This window comes from Ictidomys tridecemlineatus, chromosome 11, assembly GCF_052094955.1.
Source record: "Ictidomys tridecemlineatus isolate mIctTri1 chromosome 11, mIctTri1.hap1, whole genome shotgun sequence".
Classification (NCBI taxonomy): domain Eukaryota; kingdom Metazoa; phylum Chordata; class Mammalia; order Rodentia; family Sciuridae; genus Ictidomys; species Ictidomys tridecemlineatus.
In genome coordinates this window covers 102,921,293-102,936,606 of record NC_135487.1, presented here as the reverse complement: position 1 = coordinate 102,936,606, position 15,314 = coordinate 102,921,293, and the positions used below count along the sequence as shown (strand labels likewise).

Below are 15,314 nucleotides of genomic sequence, written 5' to 3'. Positions count from 1 at the left end.
AAAAGCAACAGAAATAATTTCTCAAGTTAGGGAAGCATTTTTTTTCTCAGCAACATATTCATCTTACAGCTAAGTAGAACAAACTCAAGCATGTTAAAATTTGTTAAAAGAAATGAAGATCTGAATGGAGTCATAATGCACCGTAAAGAAAAATGATACCACAAAATTACACTTGTTCTTCAGGAATTTGTGGCGTGAATTTTCAAAGCTTTCCAAAGAAGAAGGTGTGACATGAATTGTCATAAACTCCACCCCTCTATGGCATGAGAGACCTGCCCTGGGAAGAAAGCACGGTGGGGCGTAAGGGGTCATGGGTCTGGGTCCACTATCAGGTGCTGGTATCTTAGAGAAAGAACATGGTGTTGTGGTCAAGAGCGCCCTGTGCTCCTGACCAGTATGCTGGGGAGGGTCAGACAGAGAGAGGAGGGTGTGGAGGAGGGAGAGGGGACACAGTGAACAGCTGGGGTACAAAGAGTTCTTTGTGCTCTTTTTTGCAAATTTTCTCAATGTCTGATACTGTATCAAAATAGAAAGTTAAAAAATACATTCATACATGATCCATGATACATATAAATATATTATTAGTTGAAATAAAAGCTTCATCACACAAGACTTGCTTTAACTACAAAGAATTGCATCCTGAAATTGCTTTATTCTATTTTTTCACATTTTAAAGTTCACATGTTATTAAAGTTTTATTTGCAATTGACACATAATAATTGTGCATATTTATGGGGCATAATGTGATGTTTTGATACATAAAAATGTTATGTAATAATCAAATCAGGGTATTTAGCATATCCATCACCTCAAGTATCCATCATTTCTTAGTGAAGAGAACATCCAAGCCAGGTGCAGTGGCACACACCTGTAATCCCAGCGGCTCAGGAGACTGAGGCAGGAGGATCCCAAGTTCAAAGCCAGCAACAGCAAAATCCAGGCACTAAGCAACTCAGTGAGACCCTGTCTATAAATAAACTACAAAATAGGGCTGGGGATGTGGCTCAGCAGTCGAGTGCCCCTGGATTCAATCCCCAGTATCCCCCCAGAATAATAACAATAATTAACAAAGGGTCAAGGTAACACACTTCATGGTATTATTTTAAACCAATAAAAGTACTGTAGGAAAAAAACATTAGGCCCCTAAGTGTCTCAGGTGATGCAAAATCAGATCCATAGCGTTCTTCATGGCACCTTAAATAAGTCTATGCTCCCTGGAGAGCACTCAAATCATCTGTTATAATAATATCAACCATGTTATCCTTTCCTCATAGTGTCTGCTTTGGGGATCATGCCTGGTAAAAAAACCAGAATTAGAAGAAGAAATTGTTTTAAAGACAGAGTATTATATACAACATAGGCCAAAATCAGAAAAATCCACTTGTCCAATAGCATGAGACAACTATGCAAACTATACCTACAGAAAAATGCCAGAGATCCATTCATTATGAGGTGTATGCACACATGTGGACTGCCAATAAGTGCAGATTTTTAAGTGAAATGTGAATGAGAAGAGGAGCAGAGCCTGAGAATGTATTATACATGACAATCTCACCCACTTAAAACATAGACATCAAGAAAAATCAAGAGAATTTGGAGGTCTATCAGAAAAGATAGAAAATATTTTGCTTAATAATTATTCATTGAGCACACACTAATAGTATCGGGGGCTCTTGTAGATATGATATAGATACCTATAACCTCAAGGAACAAACAGAAACCAAAACATGTACCCCCTGCTATTGGCATCCTAAGTGGGGAAAGTAGATAATAAAGACATGGGTTTTTGGAGCTGGGGCTGTAGCTCAGTGGTAGAGCACTTGCCTAGCATGTGTGAGGCAGTGGGTTTGATTCTCAGCACTACATATAAATAAATGAACAAAATAAAGGCCCATCAATGTCTAAAAAATATTTTTTAAAAAAGACATGGATTTTGGCATTTGTAAATTTTGTGTAATCACATCAAGTATACATTACCTGCACCCGACAGGTCCCTTCAATAGGAACTTTCCACCTCTATCATGCACTTACTATCACCGTGGAGTTATTTTCATGAACATGGAATGATACAGTATGCACTTGCGTCTTTGTTCTTCTACTTCATGTAACTTCATGTCTGGGAGGCTTATTCATATTGTTGTAGGTAGCATTAGCACATGATTTTTGTTGCATTATAGTATTGTTATATGAATTATGGAATTATGTTAACAAAACACATTTTTTGCCCTTCTGTTGGTGGAATTTGTGGGGCTGCAAGTTATTGGCTGTTTAAAATAAAACTGTTCAATCTCATTGCATGTGACTCTAGGAAGACATAAGTACTCATTCTGGTTGGGTGGGGATCCGGGACTATAGGCTCTTGCATGTTTAGCTCTGCTTGATATTGCTAGCATTCCAAAGTGGTTGCCCAATGTATGAGACTAATGTGTGAGAGTTCTACTTACTCCATAAATTCACCAACTACTGTTGGTTCTAGTAATATCAACTATCGTAGTAGACATATACTAGGATCTTATGGAATTTATAACCACTCTGCTGTCTAATGCTCTTTATCGTGTTTTCATGTGCTTATTGGCCATTTAGATGTACAATTATGGGCCACGCATGTACAGGGCTTGACCCATATTTTTTTATTTTTATTGGGGTATGGGTACCAGGGATTGAACTCAGGGGCACTCAACCACTGAATCATATCCCCAGCCCTTTTTTGTAGTTTATTTAAAGACAGGGTATCACTGAGTTGCTTAGTACCTCGCCATTGCTGAGGCTGGCTTTGAACCTGAGATTCTCCTTCCTCAGCCTCCGAGCCACTGGGATTACAGGCATGCACCACTGCACCCGGCAACCCATATTTAATGTATGTATTTCTGAATATATAGTTTTTGGATAAGCAATCTTGTTGATTTGCAATGTTTTCTTCTAGCTTGGCTTTGCCTGAATATTTGACCTACAATACCAGCATGTCTTTCTGGATAATCTGTTTTAAGCCCTGATAATTATTAGAAATTTTGTGTTATTGGAGATTGAGGGTCAATTGTAGGGCCATATTTTGTTTCTTGATCCTTGTGTTTATCTGTAAGATTAAATAATTACCCTGGTGCAGATATATAAGTATATAATGAGGCAAAGACAGCAATTAGGGGAGCTTCTTTTATTTCAAGGTGAGGAAAACACAAGAAAAAATGAGATACACCCTAGTGATTGAGGTAGGCAGATTGGCTATGATCCAAAATCCACCAAAATAATTAAGCTTCAGCCTTTTGTTAAGGTAGTGGGTAGGAACTTGCTGTGGCTCTAAAACCATGAGCCAAAATGAACCTTTTGTCTTCATAAGTTCATTATCTCAGGTATTTTGCTATAGTAATGGAAAGCTGACAAACACACCTACATACAAAGTATAACAACTCATTCTGGTACCACGGATGGAAATTGCTGAGTGACTAGAAACTTCTTTTGAAGTTTCCTCATAAGTTCCCTGTATAGTGAAATTAAAATTATTTCAGGAGGATGGGATGCAGATAAAGGAATGGTGATTAAGGAATCTGAGGGAATAAGCCTCTTCTAGGAATGTTTGGGAAAGAGGGTCAAGTAGTATAATGTCAGCCTGTAGATCCCCATGATACTGGGGGTTAAACCCAGGGGCATTAAACACTGAGCCATTTTTTTAATTTTGATTTTGAAACAGGGTCTTGCTAAGGACCCCACTAAATTGCTGAAAAAAGCTGGCTTTGAACTTGCAATCCTCCTGCCTCAGCCTCCCTCGTTCTGGGATTACAAACATGTGCCATCCCTTAGAGATTTAGAGACCTCAGGATGAAGGAGACGGAGTGAAGGATCAAAGCAGACCATCCACACAGAGACTCCAGTGAGTCGTTGCCCTTCTCATCAGATGTGCTTATTACAGAAGGAGTCAGTAAGTCCATCCGAAGACTCAAGGTCCACCCTACTGGTCTAATTTTCTCATTCAGAGAAAATTAACGACACCGGTACCAGGATAAGACATTTACAGTTTTCACCGGGGCCCAAGGAGGTGAAGGATTGACCAAGAAAGAAGGTCTCCTTTCCAGTTGTGTGGGAAGCCATGAGAGGACACCTTGAAGTCATCTAGAAAAGTAAGTAGAGCCAGGATCCTGAGAGATTAACTAGGGACCAAAATCCACCAAAATGATTAAGCTCTGGCCTTTTGTTAGGTTGGGGGGTGAGAACTTATAGTGGCTCACAACTTTGGCCATGCCTCTGTGTATAGCTGTTGGAACACAACTGTCCATCTGGATACAGATGGGGCACCGCCAAACAGGAAGGCAGGAAGCGTCCTGGCTGTCCCAGCTGGGGACTCCACTACCCTGGTCCTTGCTCACTCACACTCGCAGGCCTGCTTCCCCTTGGGAAGGCTCTGGGATGCTCAGGAGGAAGGGAGATTCCTGACAGAAAGGACTCCTCCATTTTCTAGACAGTCAGTCTCCTGGGCCACTGTCAAAAATGGGACCAGGAAGTCTCAAAATTCCTTCTGACCCCCACCAGAATCCCCATGAACCAGTGCCCGGGTCAGAGTCAGTCCCTTGGAAGTAGCAGTGAAAGGCTGTGAGTGCAGGGAGCCAGAGGCAACAGGACAAGTGAAGAACACGTGGGGTTCAGGTTTGATGGGCAGCAGGCCAGGGCTACTGCAGGGTCCTTCCTGGGGACCAGGGTGAGCAGCTGGCAATAGTGGGTAACACTGGGCAGCACAGGGCCTAGCTCCAGAGGGAGGGGACAGTCAAAGCTGGCACAGCCGCTGGACTTTGGGTTGGTCTAATTCAGGACACTGAAAGGTTAGGATGGGGAAAATGAGGAGCCAAGGTTTAAAGTCCTGAATGGGACTGGGGTTGGTGGGAGAAAAGGGGGCTGATAGGCCTCGGGCGTGAGAAGGGAATGAAAAGAAGGGGAAGGAACGAGAAGGTGCGGGGGTCTGGCTGCTCCTCAGGACCTGGGTGGCAGGAAGGAGACAGGCTCCTCACACCCTGCTCCTGCCCTCCCCGAGGCCCTACCTGTGCCCATCTCTGTGAACACAGGTGTTGGGAGAAAGCGGCTGGACTTCATGTCTTCTTCAGGCCCTGTGAGTGGCGAGAGGAAGCAGGAGCTCAGGGCTGCTGCCCCACTGGGCTGGAGCAGCCCCAGTGCAGGAGCAGCCCTGCCAGGAGAGCTCCAGTGCTGAGCAGTGCACAGTCACCACAGTTTCTGGGGTCTGGAAAGGACACCCTTCAATTTCCCGTGAATGGACCCTATGCAAGGCGTTTTACACCCACTAGAAATTACAATGTAGGTTTAGAAAATCCACTCAGCAATCCTGCAAGGTTAAGTTCTATATTCAGCATTTATCAACAGGGAAGCCGACGGGCAGAGAGGTTAAGGAACTTCCTCATGCCCACACTCGAAGGTCCTTGCTTAGCATCTGGACGGCCATCTTAAGTGACAGCCGCCATTTTAAGGAAAAAGTTTTGCTTTCTGGCCCGTGGGCGTTTCTGAGTAAGGCTCACCACTCCCCCATACCAACCCGACCCTTCACTGCCCATGAGGACCCTCCGGGCTCTGGTTCCTGAGCCTCCCCCATAAGCCCAGAACTCAGGCCTGGGTTGCCTCTCTCTCCTACAGAGAGATGGCCTTCATTTGTCTCTCGTGTGTATCTCTGCCTGGTCCCCGTCTTTCATTTCTTGCTTACCTGTCCCTCGGTCCTCACTTTCCCTTCCCACACAGCTCACAGTGAGTTGGACGGGCTGGATGGAACCTGGCTCTGTCTCTCCAGTTCTGAGTTCTCTGCCGCACTTTCCCCTGGTCCTCTCCGTTAGGGAGCCCTGTCCCTCTCTGTCTGCACAAACCTTCTCCTTTTTCATGGGGAGGCTTCTGGTATGTCTGGCTTAAAACAAGAAGATGGCTCTAGCAGGATGAAGGGGCTCAGAAAATAGCTGTGCAACTTACAAGCGAGCCCAGGTCTCACCCAGTGACTCAGCAAATCCTGGGTGAAATTGGACAGGGGCAGTGAGCAAACTTGAAAGGCCAAGCCACCTTTAATCATTCCCCTGAAGCAGAACAGAAAATTCAGACTGAGTGAAAGCAGTGTCACTGTACCCCAACCTAACCTCATCTCCAGCCCTGCTACAGACCAGGCCCTAGGACTTCTGTTGTATCCTGTGTCTTCTACCCACCCCCCAGGAAAGTGAGTGCCTAGATCATTTCAGAGGGGTCAGAGGCCTCAGGCTGCAGCCCTCCCCTCTCCTCTACCCAACCTCCCTGCCTCACCCCCACAGTCCTGCCAGCCCTTGCACAATCCCCAAGGCCACTCAGCCTGGAACACATCCAGAGCTGAGGAGAACTTGCTGAGAAAGCAGATCCTCAGACAGGGAGTGGGAAAGGAAAACAGATCCCAGGCTGAATCACTGTCCCCTCAGATCCTCATATCTCTACTAAAAGTTTGTTTGTGACAAAAAAATTGGACTTTGGGCTGGGGTTATGTAGCTCAGTGGTAGAGGGCTTGCCTAGCACGTGTGAGGCACTGGGTTGGATTCTCAGCACCACATATAAATAAATAAAATAAAGGTTCATTGACAACTAAATATATATATATATTTAAAGCAAAACAAGTAGATTTGGGGTGACTTGTGATTGACAATGAGTGAGCTTGCAGGCTGTGATCCCCAGCACCCAGGTGTACCACAGGCACCTTGTAGTTAGGTGTCTGCTATTTCCTGCTGCACTCAGTCCTAGGATAGGGGCATCTTTGCATGTCCCACTGAGCCTGACAGCTAACCTTATACAGTGAAGATCAGTGAATGTGAGTGAAAATACGTGTATGACCCCATGTCACAGATATAAAGCTGAGGGTATTGAGGGGAAGGAGGAAAAGAGGAACAGTGAAGGTTGTCCCGCTGTAGAACACCCCTGTATAAAAAAAATCCTCCCTCAGGGGCCCACATAATTCACCTTCAGCCCCATTCACGGCCCAGGGTCTCGGTGCGTCCCCAGTGGAGCACCTGATTGAGCCAAGCCTGGTCCAGATCAGGTATGGCTTTTCCTTTAAACAGAAATCAGGGAGGGGCCCTTAGAAGCCAGGGGCTAACAGGGAGCCCAGCACAGCCTCCACTGGCCCTGGGACCTTGAGCAAGTGACTTAAAATGTAAAATAAAATTTCAAATCTAATAAGCAGATTAATATACTTTTTGTTTTTGTTTGTTTTTCCTGATACTGGAGATTGAACCCAGGGATACTCTACCACTGATCTACACCCCCAAACCTTTCTAAAAAATTTATTTTAAGAGGAGGGTCTCACTAAGTTATTGAAGCTGGCCTTAAACTTTCAATCCTCCCGCCTCAGCCTTCTGAGTACTTGGGATTAGAGATGAGCACCACCACACCTGGCTTATCTTGTTCTTTTAATTTGAGCTTCTAGATCAGGGATCAGGAAAGAACAGCCACGTGTTGTTGTCTGCTTTGTCTCATTATTCATTCATTGTATTTATAAGTCATAGTGTAAATTTAGCATTTTGCCCATTTGAACGGTTCAGTAATTATTATGTGCATTCCTAACATTGTGCACCCATCACCACCACCCATCTCCCAAACTCTTTTCATCTTGTGAAAATGGAAGTTTTACCCACTAAACAATAGCTCCCCATTCCCTTCTCTCCCTAGCCCCTGGAAACCACCATTTTACTTTCCATATCCCACACTGTGACTATCCTGCCTCCCTCAAAGAAGTGGAATCCTGAAGGTTTGGAATGTTTGTGACTGCTTCATTTCAATTAGCATAATGCACTCAAGGTTTATCCATATTTTATCATGTGTCAAATTTTCTTTCAATACTGAATAATATCCCTTTGTATTTAAAGATCATATTTTGTTTATCCATTCATTGGTAGGTGGACTCATGGTTTGCATCCATATTTTACTGTTATAAATAATGCCACTATAGATATGGGTATACTAATACATATTTGGAAATATGTATTTGAAAAGTTGCTTTGACTTCTTTCGAGTATATACCCAGAAACGGAATTGGTACATTACAGAGTGCTTCTATTTTTTATGTTTATTTATTTTTTTTTGAGGTACCATCGTATTGATTTCTACAGTAGCTATACCATTTTACTTTCCCTCCAAAAGGGAAAAGTTTTCCAATCACTCTGCAAAATTACCAAACTTATGGCTGTCGTCGCCATCCTAATGTGTGTAAGGGAGACGATCATTGTAGTTTTGACTTACATTTCTCCAATGATTCGCAAAGTTGAACAATATTTCACGTATTTATTGGCATTTGTGTGTCTTCTCTGGAGAAACATCTATTCGAGTCCTTTGCCCATGTTTGAATTGGCTCTTGGTTTTCTATCTGCTGCAGTCACCTGAGTTACTAAAGTTCCGTGGGATGCTGCTCTACCTAGTAATTATGTATGGTCTGACCACATGCTTGCTGCTTCACAACCCAGGAAACTAGGCCTGTGCATCTCAGGTCACATTGTTCCAAGGACAGCTAGAACGTCTTCAATGCTGAAATGGGAGAGAGCTACTGGCTCGTACTATAATACCTGCAGAGCTGTAATTCCCAGTACTGGCTACGCAGGCAGGCCAAGGCTTCCTCAGAGATAATCCTTTCCAATTTCCAAATTTCCTGAGCGTTGACCATCTACCAGACACTGCCAGACATATCAGAGATTAAAAAGTCCAACAAGCCCCTGCGCCCTCTCCTCAATGAGCTTGTGACTGAGTGGGGTGACAACAGCCACAACACCCACTACAACACAGTGGGGTGTGTTCATGGAGAACGTCCTGGGAACACAGAGGAGGGCTGTCCAGACCAGGAACGCTTCCAGGAGAAGGGTCAGAATGTGGTCACCTGTGGGCTCCTTAGCCCCTTCCCATCAGCCCAGCACCTCTCTGAACCATGACACCCAGCTGCACATGGCCTATGGTGCCTTACACTCTACCACGTGGATGAGGAACCCTGGCATGGAAGGAGCACCCTTCTATAGGAATCCCATGGTGAGGACCACAGGGACATGGACAGGGGACAGTGACAACCTTAAGTGACCTCATACCCTTTCTGACCACACAGAGCACCCACCCCACACCCCCATGCACCCAGTTCCTGCTGTGGACAACAGACCACAGCCACACAGTGAGCCCCGAGGGTAAGAGGCAATGACACAGACACAGAGAAAGTGTGGTCCAGGCTTTATTGGGGTCAGACAGGGCTGGGCAGCTGCCATGCTGGGGACCAGAGCCAGCTCACCAGGTAGTACTGGAGTCTGGGGCAGTGCAGGGGTGCACAGGGTCAGTCATGCTCCTCCAAGCAGAGCTGAGGACTGTCTGGTTGGATTCAGGGCAGGGATGAGGAAGGGGAAGAGGGGCTTTCCTAAAGAAAAGGGGGAACTGTAGCTTACAATGGATTTACTGGGGGAGAAGTTGGGCAGAAGAAAGGGATCTGACTAGGGCTTGCAGAGGAAAAGGGAGCTGGAAGGGAAAAGGAAGAAGATCGAAGCTAGGGGTGCCAGGAATATCAGGGCCAGCAGATGCACTGGTGGATTCCACCTCTTCAAATGACAGGGTCCTACTTATTGCTCCACCGGGCCACTTTTAAATACAGAGGAGTGCGAAGGAATTGGCTGGACTTCATGTAGGTAGATATCTTCTTCAGTCCCTGGGAGTGGGAAAGAAAAGGCAGGATTGGAGATCTGCTGCCTCTTTGGGTTCCAGCAGTCCCAGTCTAGGAACAGGCACTTGAGTTTGTAATGTGGATACCGAAAATCCACCAAGGATCTGAGGTGCAAACAGGGAAAGCAACTTCCTCATTCTCCCAGGGCTACTGGGTGGGGTTGGGCTGAACCCAGCCTGGCTTTGGGCTCTGGCTGCACTCCTCCCTCCCCCACAACCCCCCCACTGAGGCCCTGGCACTCCCTATCCGAACAAACATTCTCCTTTTTTCACCTTTGAGCCTCCTGGCATTTGGGTAATGATAAGGAGGAAGGATCTAGCAGAACAAAGGGACTGAGAACAAGCCTGTGCAGCATGGCAGAGCCCAGACGTCACCCAGTGACTCAGCAAATCCAGGACGAAGAACGCTAGAGGATCCATTGATAACCGCCCCCCAAGACAGTGTGTGACTCCGGAGGAGGAGGGTGGGAGAGGGAAGCTGAACCTTGGATCCTTCTGATAAATAAATCGTTTCTCAGTGACATGTCAGTGAAACTTCACATTGATCTTCCCGGTGGCAATACAATGACCCCTGGAGGTCAGGTGAGCACTGGACTCTGAGCCTGGAACCTTCCATCCTGCCCTCTAAAAACACTGCTTAATTAAAAACTGTGCCCAAAAGGAGCAAGTTCCAGGTGTTTGCGATATTTTGCCCACCTGTGGTTAAAGTCTGCAAGGACTAAGACATCCCCCAATGTAACCTATATAAACCATACCTCCCCTGTCTTCAGAGCCATTTTCTACCCAGATAGTGAGCCATCTAGTGCCTAACTCGGCTGCTAAAGAAAAGGCATAGCTGAACCATGAATTCTGGTCCTGTCCCGGTTATTTGTACTTTTCATCACGGTGCAGAGACTTTTTTGGTTATTTTAGCCTACACCCACGAAGAAAGGACTAGCCAGCTGTAACCATTCACCACCTGGATCAGAAAAGCTCAAACTTCTCCAGCTAATACCTGAGCCTGTTTTCACTGTGCCCCAAACTACCCCATCTCCTGCCACAGCAAAACAGGTTGAATGATACTCGGGTGTGCTGTGCACCCACCTTACCAGGAAAAATACCCAGATCACATCTGAAGGATTCCTAGTGTCAGGGCTGCCTGCACACAAGCCAGGCCCAGCAAGCCTCAGGCTGTAGCCCTCTGCTACCCCCCTCACCGTTTGACCCTACAGTTGTGCCAGCTCTTACACAAGCTCCAAGGCCACTCCCAGGAACAGAGCCAGAGCTAATGAGAAACAGCTGGGAAGCAAAGTACATTCTCAGCTGAAGTGGGAGGAGAGAGGAACACAGATCCCAGGATGAAAAACCAGTTGAACTAATGCCTCAAATTCTCAAATCTTTAAAATCTCTAAAAAAAAAAAAAAAAAAAAAGGCTTTGTGGATGACAAACAAGTAGACTCAGGGTGACCCCAATTAGCTGTGGAGTGAGGTCCAGACCACATTCCCTAGCACCCAGCTAGCACCAGAGGCATCTCCTAGTCTGGTGCTTGACATTCCCTGCAGGACTTGGTCCCAGTATGGGGTCATCTTTACAGTCCTACTCTCCAGACATAGCATTAGATACAAAGGAGAATGCCCAGAGAATAAGAGGTAAAGTGAGAGGATGGCACCATTTAAAATAGAACATGCGGGATAATGAAGAGGAAGAAATGATGAAAAGGAGGGCATAGAATACCCACATGGAACAACTGAGGACAAAATCCCCAAAGTCCCCCACATGTACTCACCCAGCACTGGTGCTTCCCCAGGTGGCATCTGATGGCGCCAAGTCTGCTGCAGAGCAGCTCTCAACACTGTCTGGGCCTTGCTCTGCCAGTCCCCCAGACTCACCTCAACCTCCCACCTCCAGCTGCACACACCCTGCCTTGCTCTCCCCCTGCACAGCATCCTGGGCTGTGAAACCCAGGCTGCATGAGGGCCTGAGGTTGCTCCTTCTGACAGAAGGCAGGACAGACACCCACCAGGGCCTTAGGAGCCAAGGCTGACAGAGCCCAGCACAGCCTCCACTGGAACTGGGACCTTGAGCAAAAGACTTCCCCTCTACAGTCCCAGTTTCCATCTCTGTCCAGTGTGCCTGGTAATTCTATCTAAAGCCTCGCAGGTTGCTATGTCAATAAATTAGTCAAGGTAGATGTAACTTTTGAGCACAGGTCCTGGAAAAAATCCAGGCCTCAAAACGTGCTAGTTGTTCCTTTTGTAACCTCTGAGATATGGAAAGTCTCATGGAAAACAGGAAGGAAAAGAGGCATTGAAGGGTGAGGAAGAACAGAGCATCACCTCAAAGCGGGACATGAAGTCCTTCAGGTTTGGGAATGCCTCCAGGCACTTGGGTTCAAATAGAAGGTGCTGGTCCAGGACATCATAAGTGATGAAATCCACGTAGGTGATCTGCAGAAAGCTCAGGATGAGTGGGCATGAAAATCTCTACCCTGGAAAGAGTGACACCTCCAGACTCCTTCCCTTTTACCTTGTCCCCTGCAAACCAGGGCCGCTTCCCCAGGAACTGTGAGTAGAGCTTCATCTTCTCAGGCAGGGTCTCCAAGAACTCAGGCTTCTTTTTCTCCTGAAACAGAAATCAGCTGTCACCAGCCTCAGACAGGAGCTCCCTGCCTGAGGGGCTGGCATCAGCAGTGGTGTGCATGGCCCCACCTGCCAGGGCTGAGCACCTGCCATGCACCTGAGCCTGTGTCAGGGTGAGGTTTTCATTCCCTGCAACACCACTGCTTAGACTTCTATCTGGTAGCATTCCGATCTCTCAGAGTGATGCAAAGTCAGACAGGAACACAACATGGTCCCTGAAACTGTCACCACTCGTGGGTCTAGTACATATCCCGTGAGTCAGACTCAGGAGTATATGGCAGGCTATGGACTTGAAGAAGCAAAGTATTAAAAGAGCTCTGAAGATATAACAAAGTTCTACCCAACAGGAGGTTAAAGGATGAAATGCATATCTGAGTAACATGCATAATGTTAGGAGTGTATGATGTTGCAAGGAAAGTTCGATGGATGACTCTGAGCTGCTTATTGGGAAAGGTTCTGACACCTGCTGGTGTCAAGGACAACACACGGGGGAAACATGTCTGAAGAGAAGAGTGCATTACATTCCCCTGTCTATTACTTCTTGAGTTTTCAATCTCTGTATTCCAGGAGCAGGGAGGTAGTGTGAAGCTGTGGGAGACAGTGGCCACAGCAGAGGTCAAGGTGGAGAGAATCTGAATGCCTCACTCTACTGTATAGAAACTGGATGTCCTATTGGAGTCTGGACTGTACCCCAAGAGGGGTAAGAATTGATCCACCAGTGTTTCTATGACAAGATTTCATAGGTTATGAGAGTCAGTCTGTTGGCAAGATAAGAAAGCTTGGAGAAGGAGTACCACTAAGGAATCCAAATGTTGAACTGGACCAATAGAGATGTGAAAGCACAGGTTTAAATCCCCTAAATCCTGTCTGCTCCAGAACTGTGACTCACAAAGTCAGGGCTGTAGCAGATCACGGCAAGTTGTACACGAGTGTCCATAGCCTGGTTCTCCAAAATGTCCACACGAATCATCTCCTCTTCTGTCTCCCCACCTATGGCCCACACAAGAGGGACACACCTTCAGCCTCCCACCCAGCCAAGTCAGGGACACGGCCACCTCCCCCACACCCTGCAGCCAGCCCCACTCACACAGGTTGTGCTTTCGGGCAAGATAGCGCAGGATGGCGTTGCTCTGGGTGATCCTGTGAGGCCCGTCGATCAAGTAGGGCAGCTGGATGGACAACCAGGGATGGTCAGGTGAGCCACCTAATCCCAGTCCCCCTTCCCTGATTTAGGGCACATGTGAGACCTGGCATTAGTGTGTCTGGCCCATGGTAATCACTACACAAACACACTGTGGAATAAGTGCATGATCTGGGACACAGACCATCACTCAAAGACAGTGTAGACACCCATCCATCAGAGGTGATGTTGGGGCAAAGAGTAACACACACAGCAATGAGGTCAGTTGAGGAGAAGCTCTGGCCCTAGAAACTCTACCCTGGACCAAGGAGATGAGACAAAGATGGCTTCACTTTCCCCAACCACCCCGTCCTCCGAACCTACATTGGGAAAGTCCAGGCCCAGCTTGAATTTCTCATCCAGCCACTGGCTTCTGTCGTAGTCGGGAGCTGTGGAGAAGATGATGTGAAAGCAAACCTCCCCTGAGTCCAACCCCCCTTCCCCAGCATCCTCCCAAGGGATCAGGGATAAGAACCCTGAGAAGGTGAATGTGAAATCTGAGTCACTCAGCCTCACATTCCTAGATTTGGGTGGGTATAGAGAGGACAATGCTCATAATTACTGTTGGATCCTAAACGACTAAGGCTTAGGAAAGGTTCAGGCAAGTCTTAAGGGGAATCCAACCCAGTTGCTCTTGGAGAGGGATCTGGGACTCTGCTGCCAACATCATGCCTTTTCAGACCAAGATGTATCCTCAAATTCAGGAAGCATCAAGCCCTAGGTCCAGCAGGAGGAGGGCTGTAGGCCTGAGCACAAAGTGGCCAGGCATGGTCTCATTGCACCAATCAGCAGGAGGAGCTGGGCAGGGGTCTGAACAGGAGGGTGCCATTACCGTCCCCCATGGTGTATCTCTTCTCCTCATAGCTTGTGTCTGTGTATTGCAGGAGCAGGCGGATGGGGTTAGTAAGCTGGGAGAGAGGGCCATGGCAGAGGTTAGAGACAGAAGAACTCATTAACTGCAGGTGAGCCCTCTCCCTACCACCCTCCACCTATCACCAGCACTCATGCCAGTGGGGAGACACACACACACACACACGCACACACACACACAGAGTCTGGCACAGGCCTCCTGTCAGGGACAGGCCGGGGACTCCAGAAAATCCTAAAGAGGATTCATGTTCTAGAACCCACCACCCCAAGCTGATCTGCACAGCCTAGTCCCTCATCCCCATCCCACCTGCCAAAGGACCTTTGCTTACCCCACGGACGTCCCAATAACCCAGTATCATAGGCATGGTGCTGTGTACTGAGCAGGATGGCCTTCAGTTCTGAGAGCCTCTGGCGAGCAGAAAAGTGGGGACTTGTTATGATCAGTGTTTCTGTTGGTCCGGCCCTACCCCACCTCCTGAATCCTCCAATCACAGACCCCTGAGAGTAAACTGTGGCCCAGCGGAGGGACAACTAGGATCTAACACCACCCCAGCTACAAAGGTCCGGGGACCGGTCTGGACGCGCAGAAATCAAAAGCAGTGTTCTGCTGGCCTGCTGCCCATCCCCACCAGCGGCTCTCTTCTACCCCCTCTGCTGGGTGCACAGGGAGTGGCAGTGTGCTTGGAGACAGACCAGTCAGTGCACTCACGGTGCACTCACAATAGTCACAAGTGCAGTGGTCACAAGTGCTGTGGTGAGAGCCGGGTGGAAGGTCACGTTCTCCAAGGAGCAGACAGCTCTCCTGCTTCCTAATGGAAACAGGAGGGGTCCATAGGAGACTCTGGAGGACTCCACACAGGACACAGGTAGGCCAGGGCCAGACCTCAGGTGTCCAGGTCCCTATATTCTGGCTCTGTCCCTGGCTCCTGACTCATGTGTGCTCTTGGTATAAGAGGTGTCTCAAATG

General features: G+C 47.4%; 1 protein-coding gene and 1 long non-coding RNA gene across 2 annotated transcripts; both read right to left on the bottom strand.

Annotated features, from left to right (window-relative positions):
* Positions 1–3,136: 3,136 nt before the first annotated feature.
* LOC144368232 (uncharacterized) lies at positions 3,137–6,239 on the bottom strand. Its single transcript, XR_013428007.1, has 2 exons — positions 5,696–6,239; positions 3,137–5,090 (listed from the first exon to the last, which is right to left on the bottom strand). It is a non-coding gene; the product is annotated as an uncharacterized LOC144368232 (long non-coding RNA).
* Positions 6,240–9,186: 2,947 nt separating this feature from the next.
* Positions 9,187–14,993, bottom strand: LOC101959378 (glutathione S-transferase Mu 2). The gene is made up of 9 exons (XM_005338097.5): positions 14,844–14,993; positions 14,677–14,755; positions 14,310–14,385; positions 13,802–13,866; positions 13,385–13,466; positions 13,187–13,287; positions 12,185–12,280; positions 11,995–12,105; positions 9,187–9,664 (listed from the first exon to the last, which is right to left on the bottom strand). The coding sequence occupies exons 2-9, from the start codon at positions 14,710–14,712 to the stop codon at positions 9,575–9,577; spliced, it is 657 nt and encodes a 218-aa protein (XP_005338154.2). The 5' UTR covers positions 14,713–14,755; positions 14,844–14,993; the 3' UTR covers positions 9,187–9,574.
* Between the last annotated feature and the right edge of the window lie 321 nt (positions 14,994–15,314).

Excerpts from the sequence above, each read along its gene's own strand:
- LOC101959378 (XM_005338097.5), bottom strand. The coding sequence starts at position 14,712 with ATGCCTATGATACTGGGTTATTGGGACGTCCGTGGG. Across the intron at positions 14,386-14,676 it reads GTTATTGGGACGTCCGTGGG|CTTACTAACCCCATCCGCCT; the intron begins GTAAGCAAAGGT and ends CCTCTCTCCCAG. Across the intron at positions 13,288-13,384 it reads TGCCCGAAAGCACAACCTGT|GTGGGGAGACAGAAGAGGAG; the intron begins GTGAGTGGGGCT and ends TGTGGGCCATAG.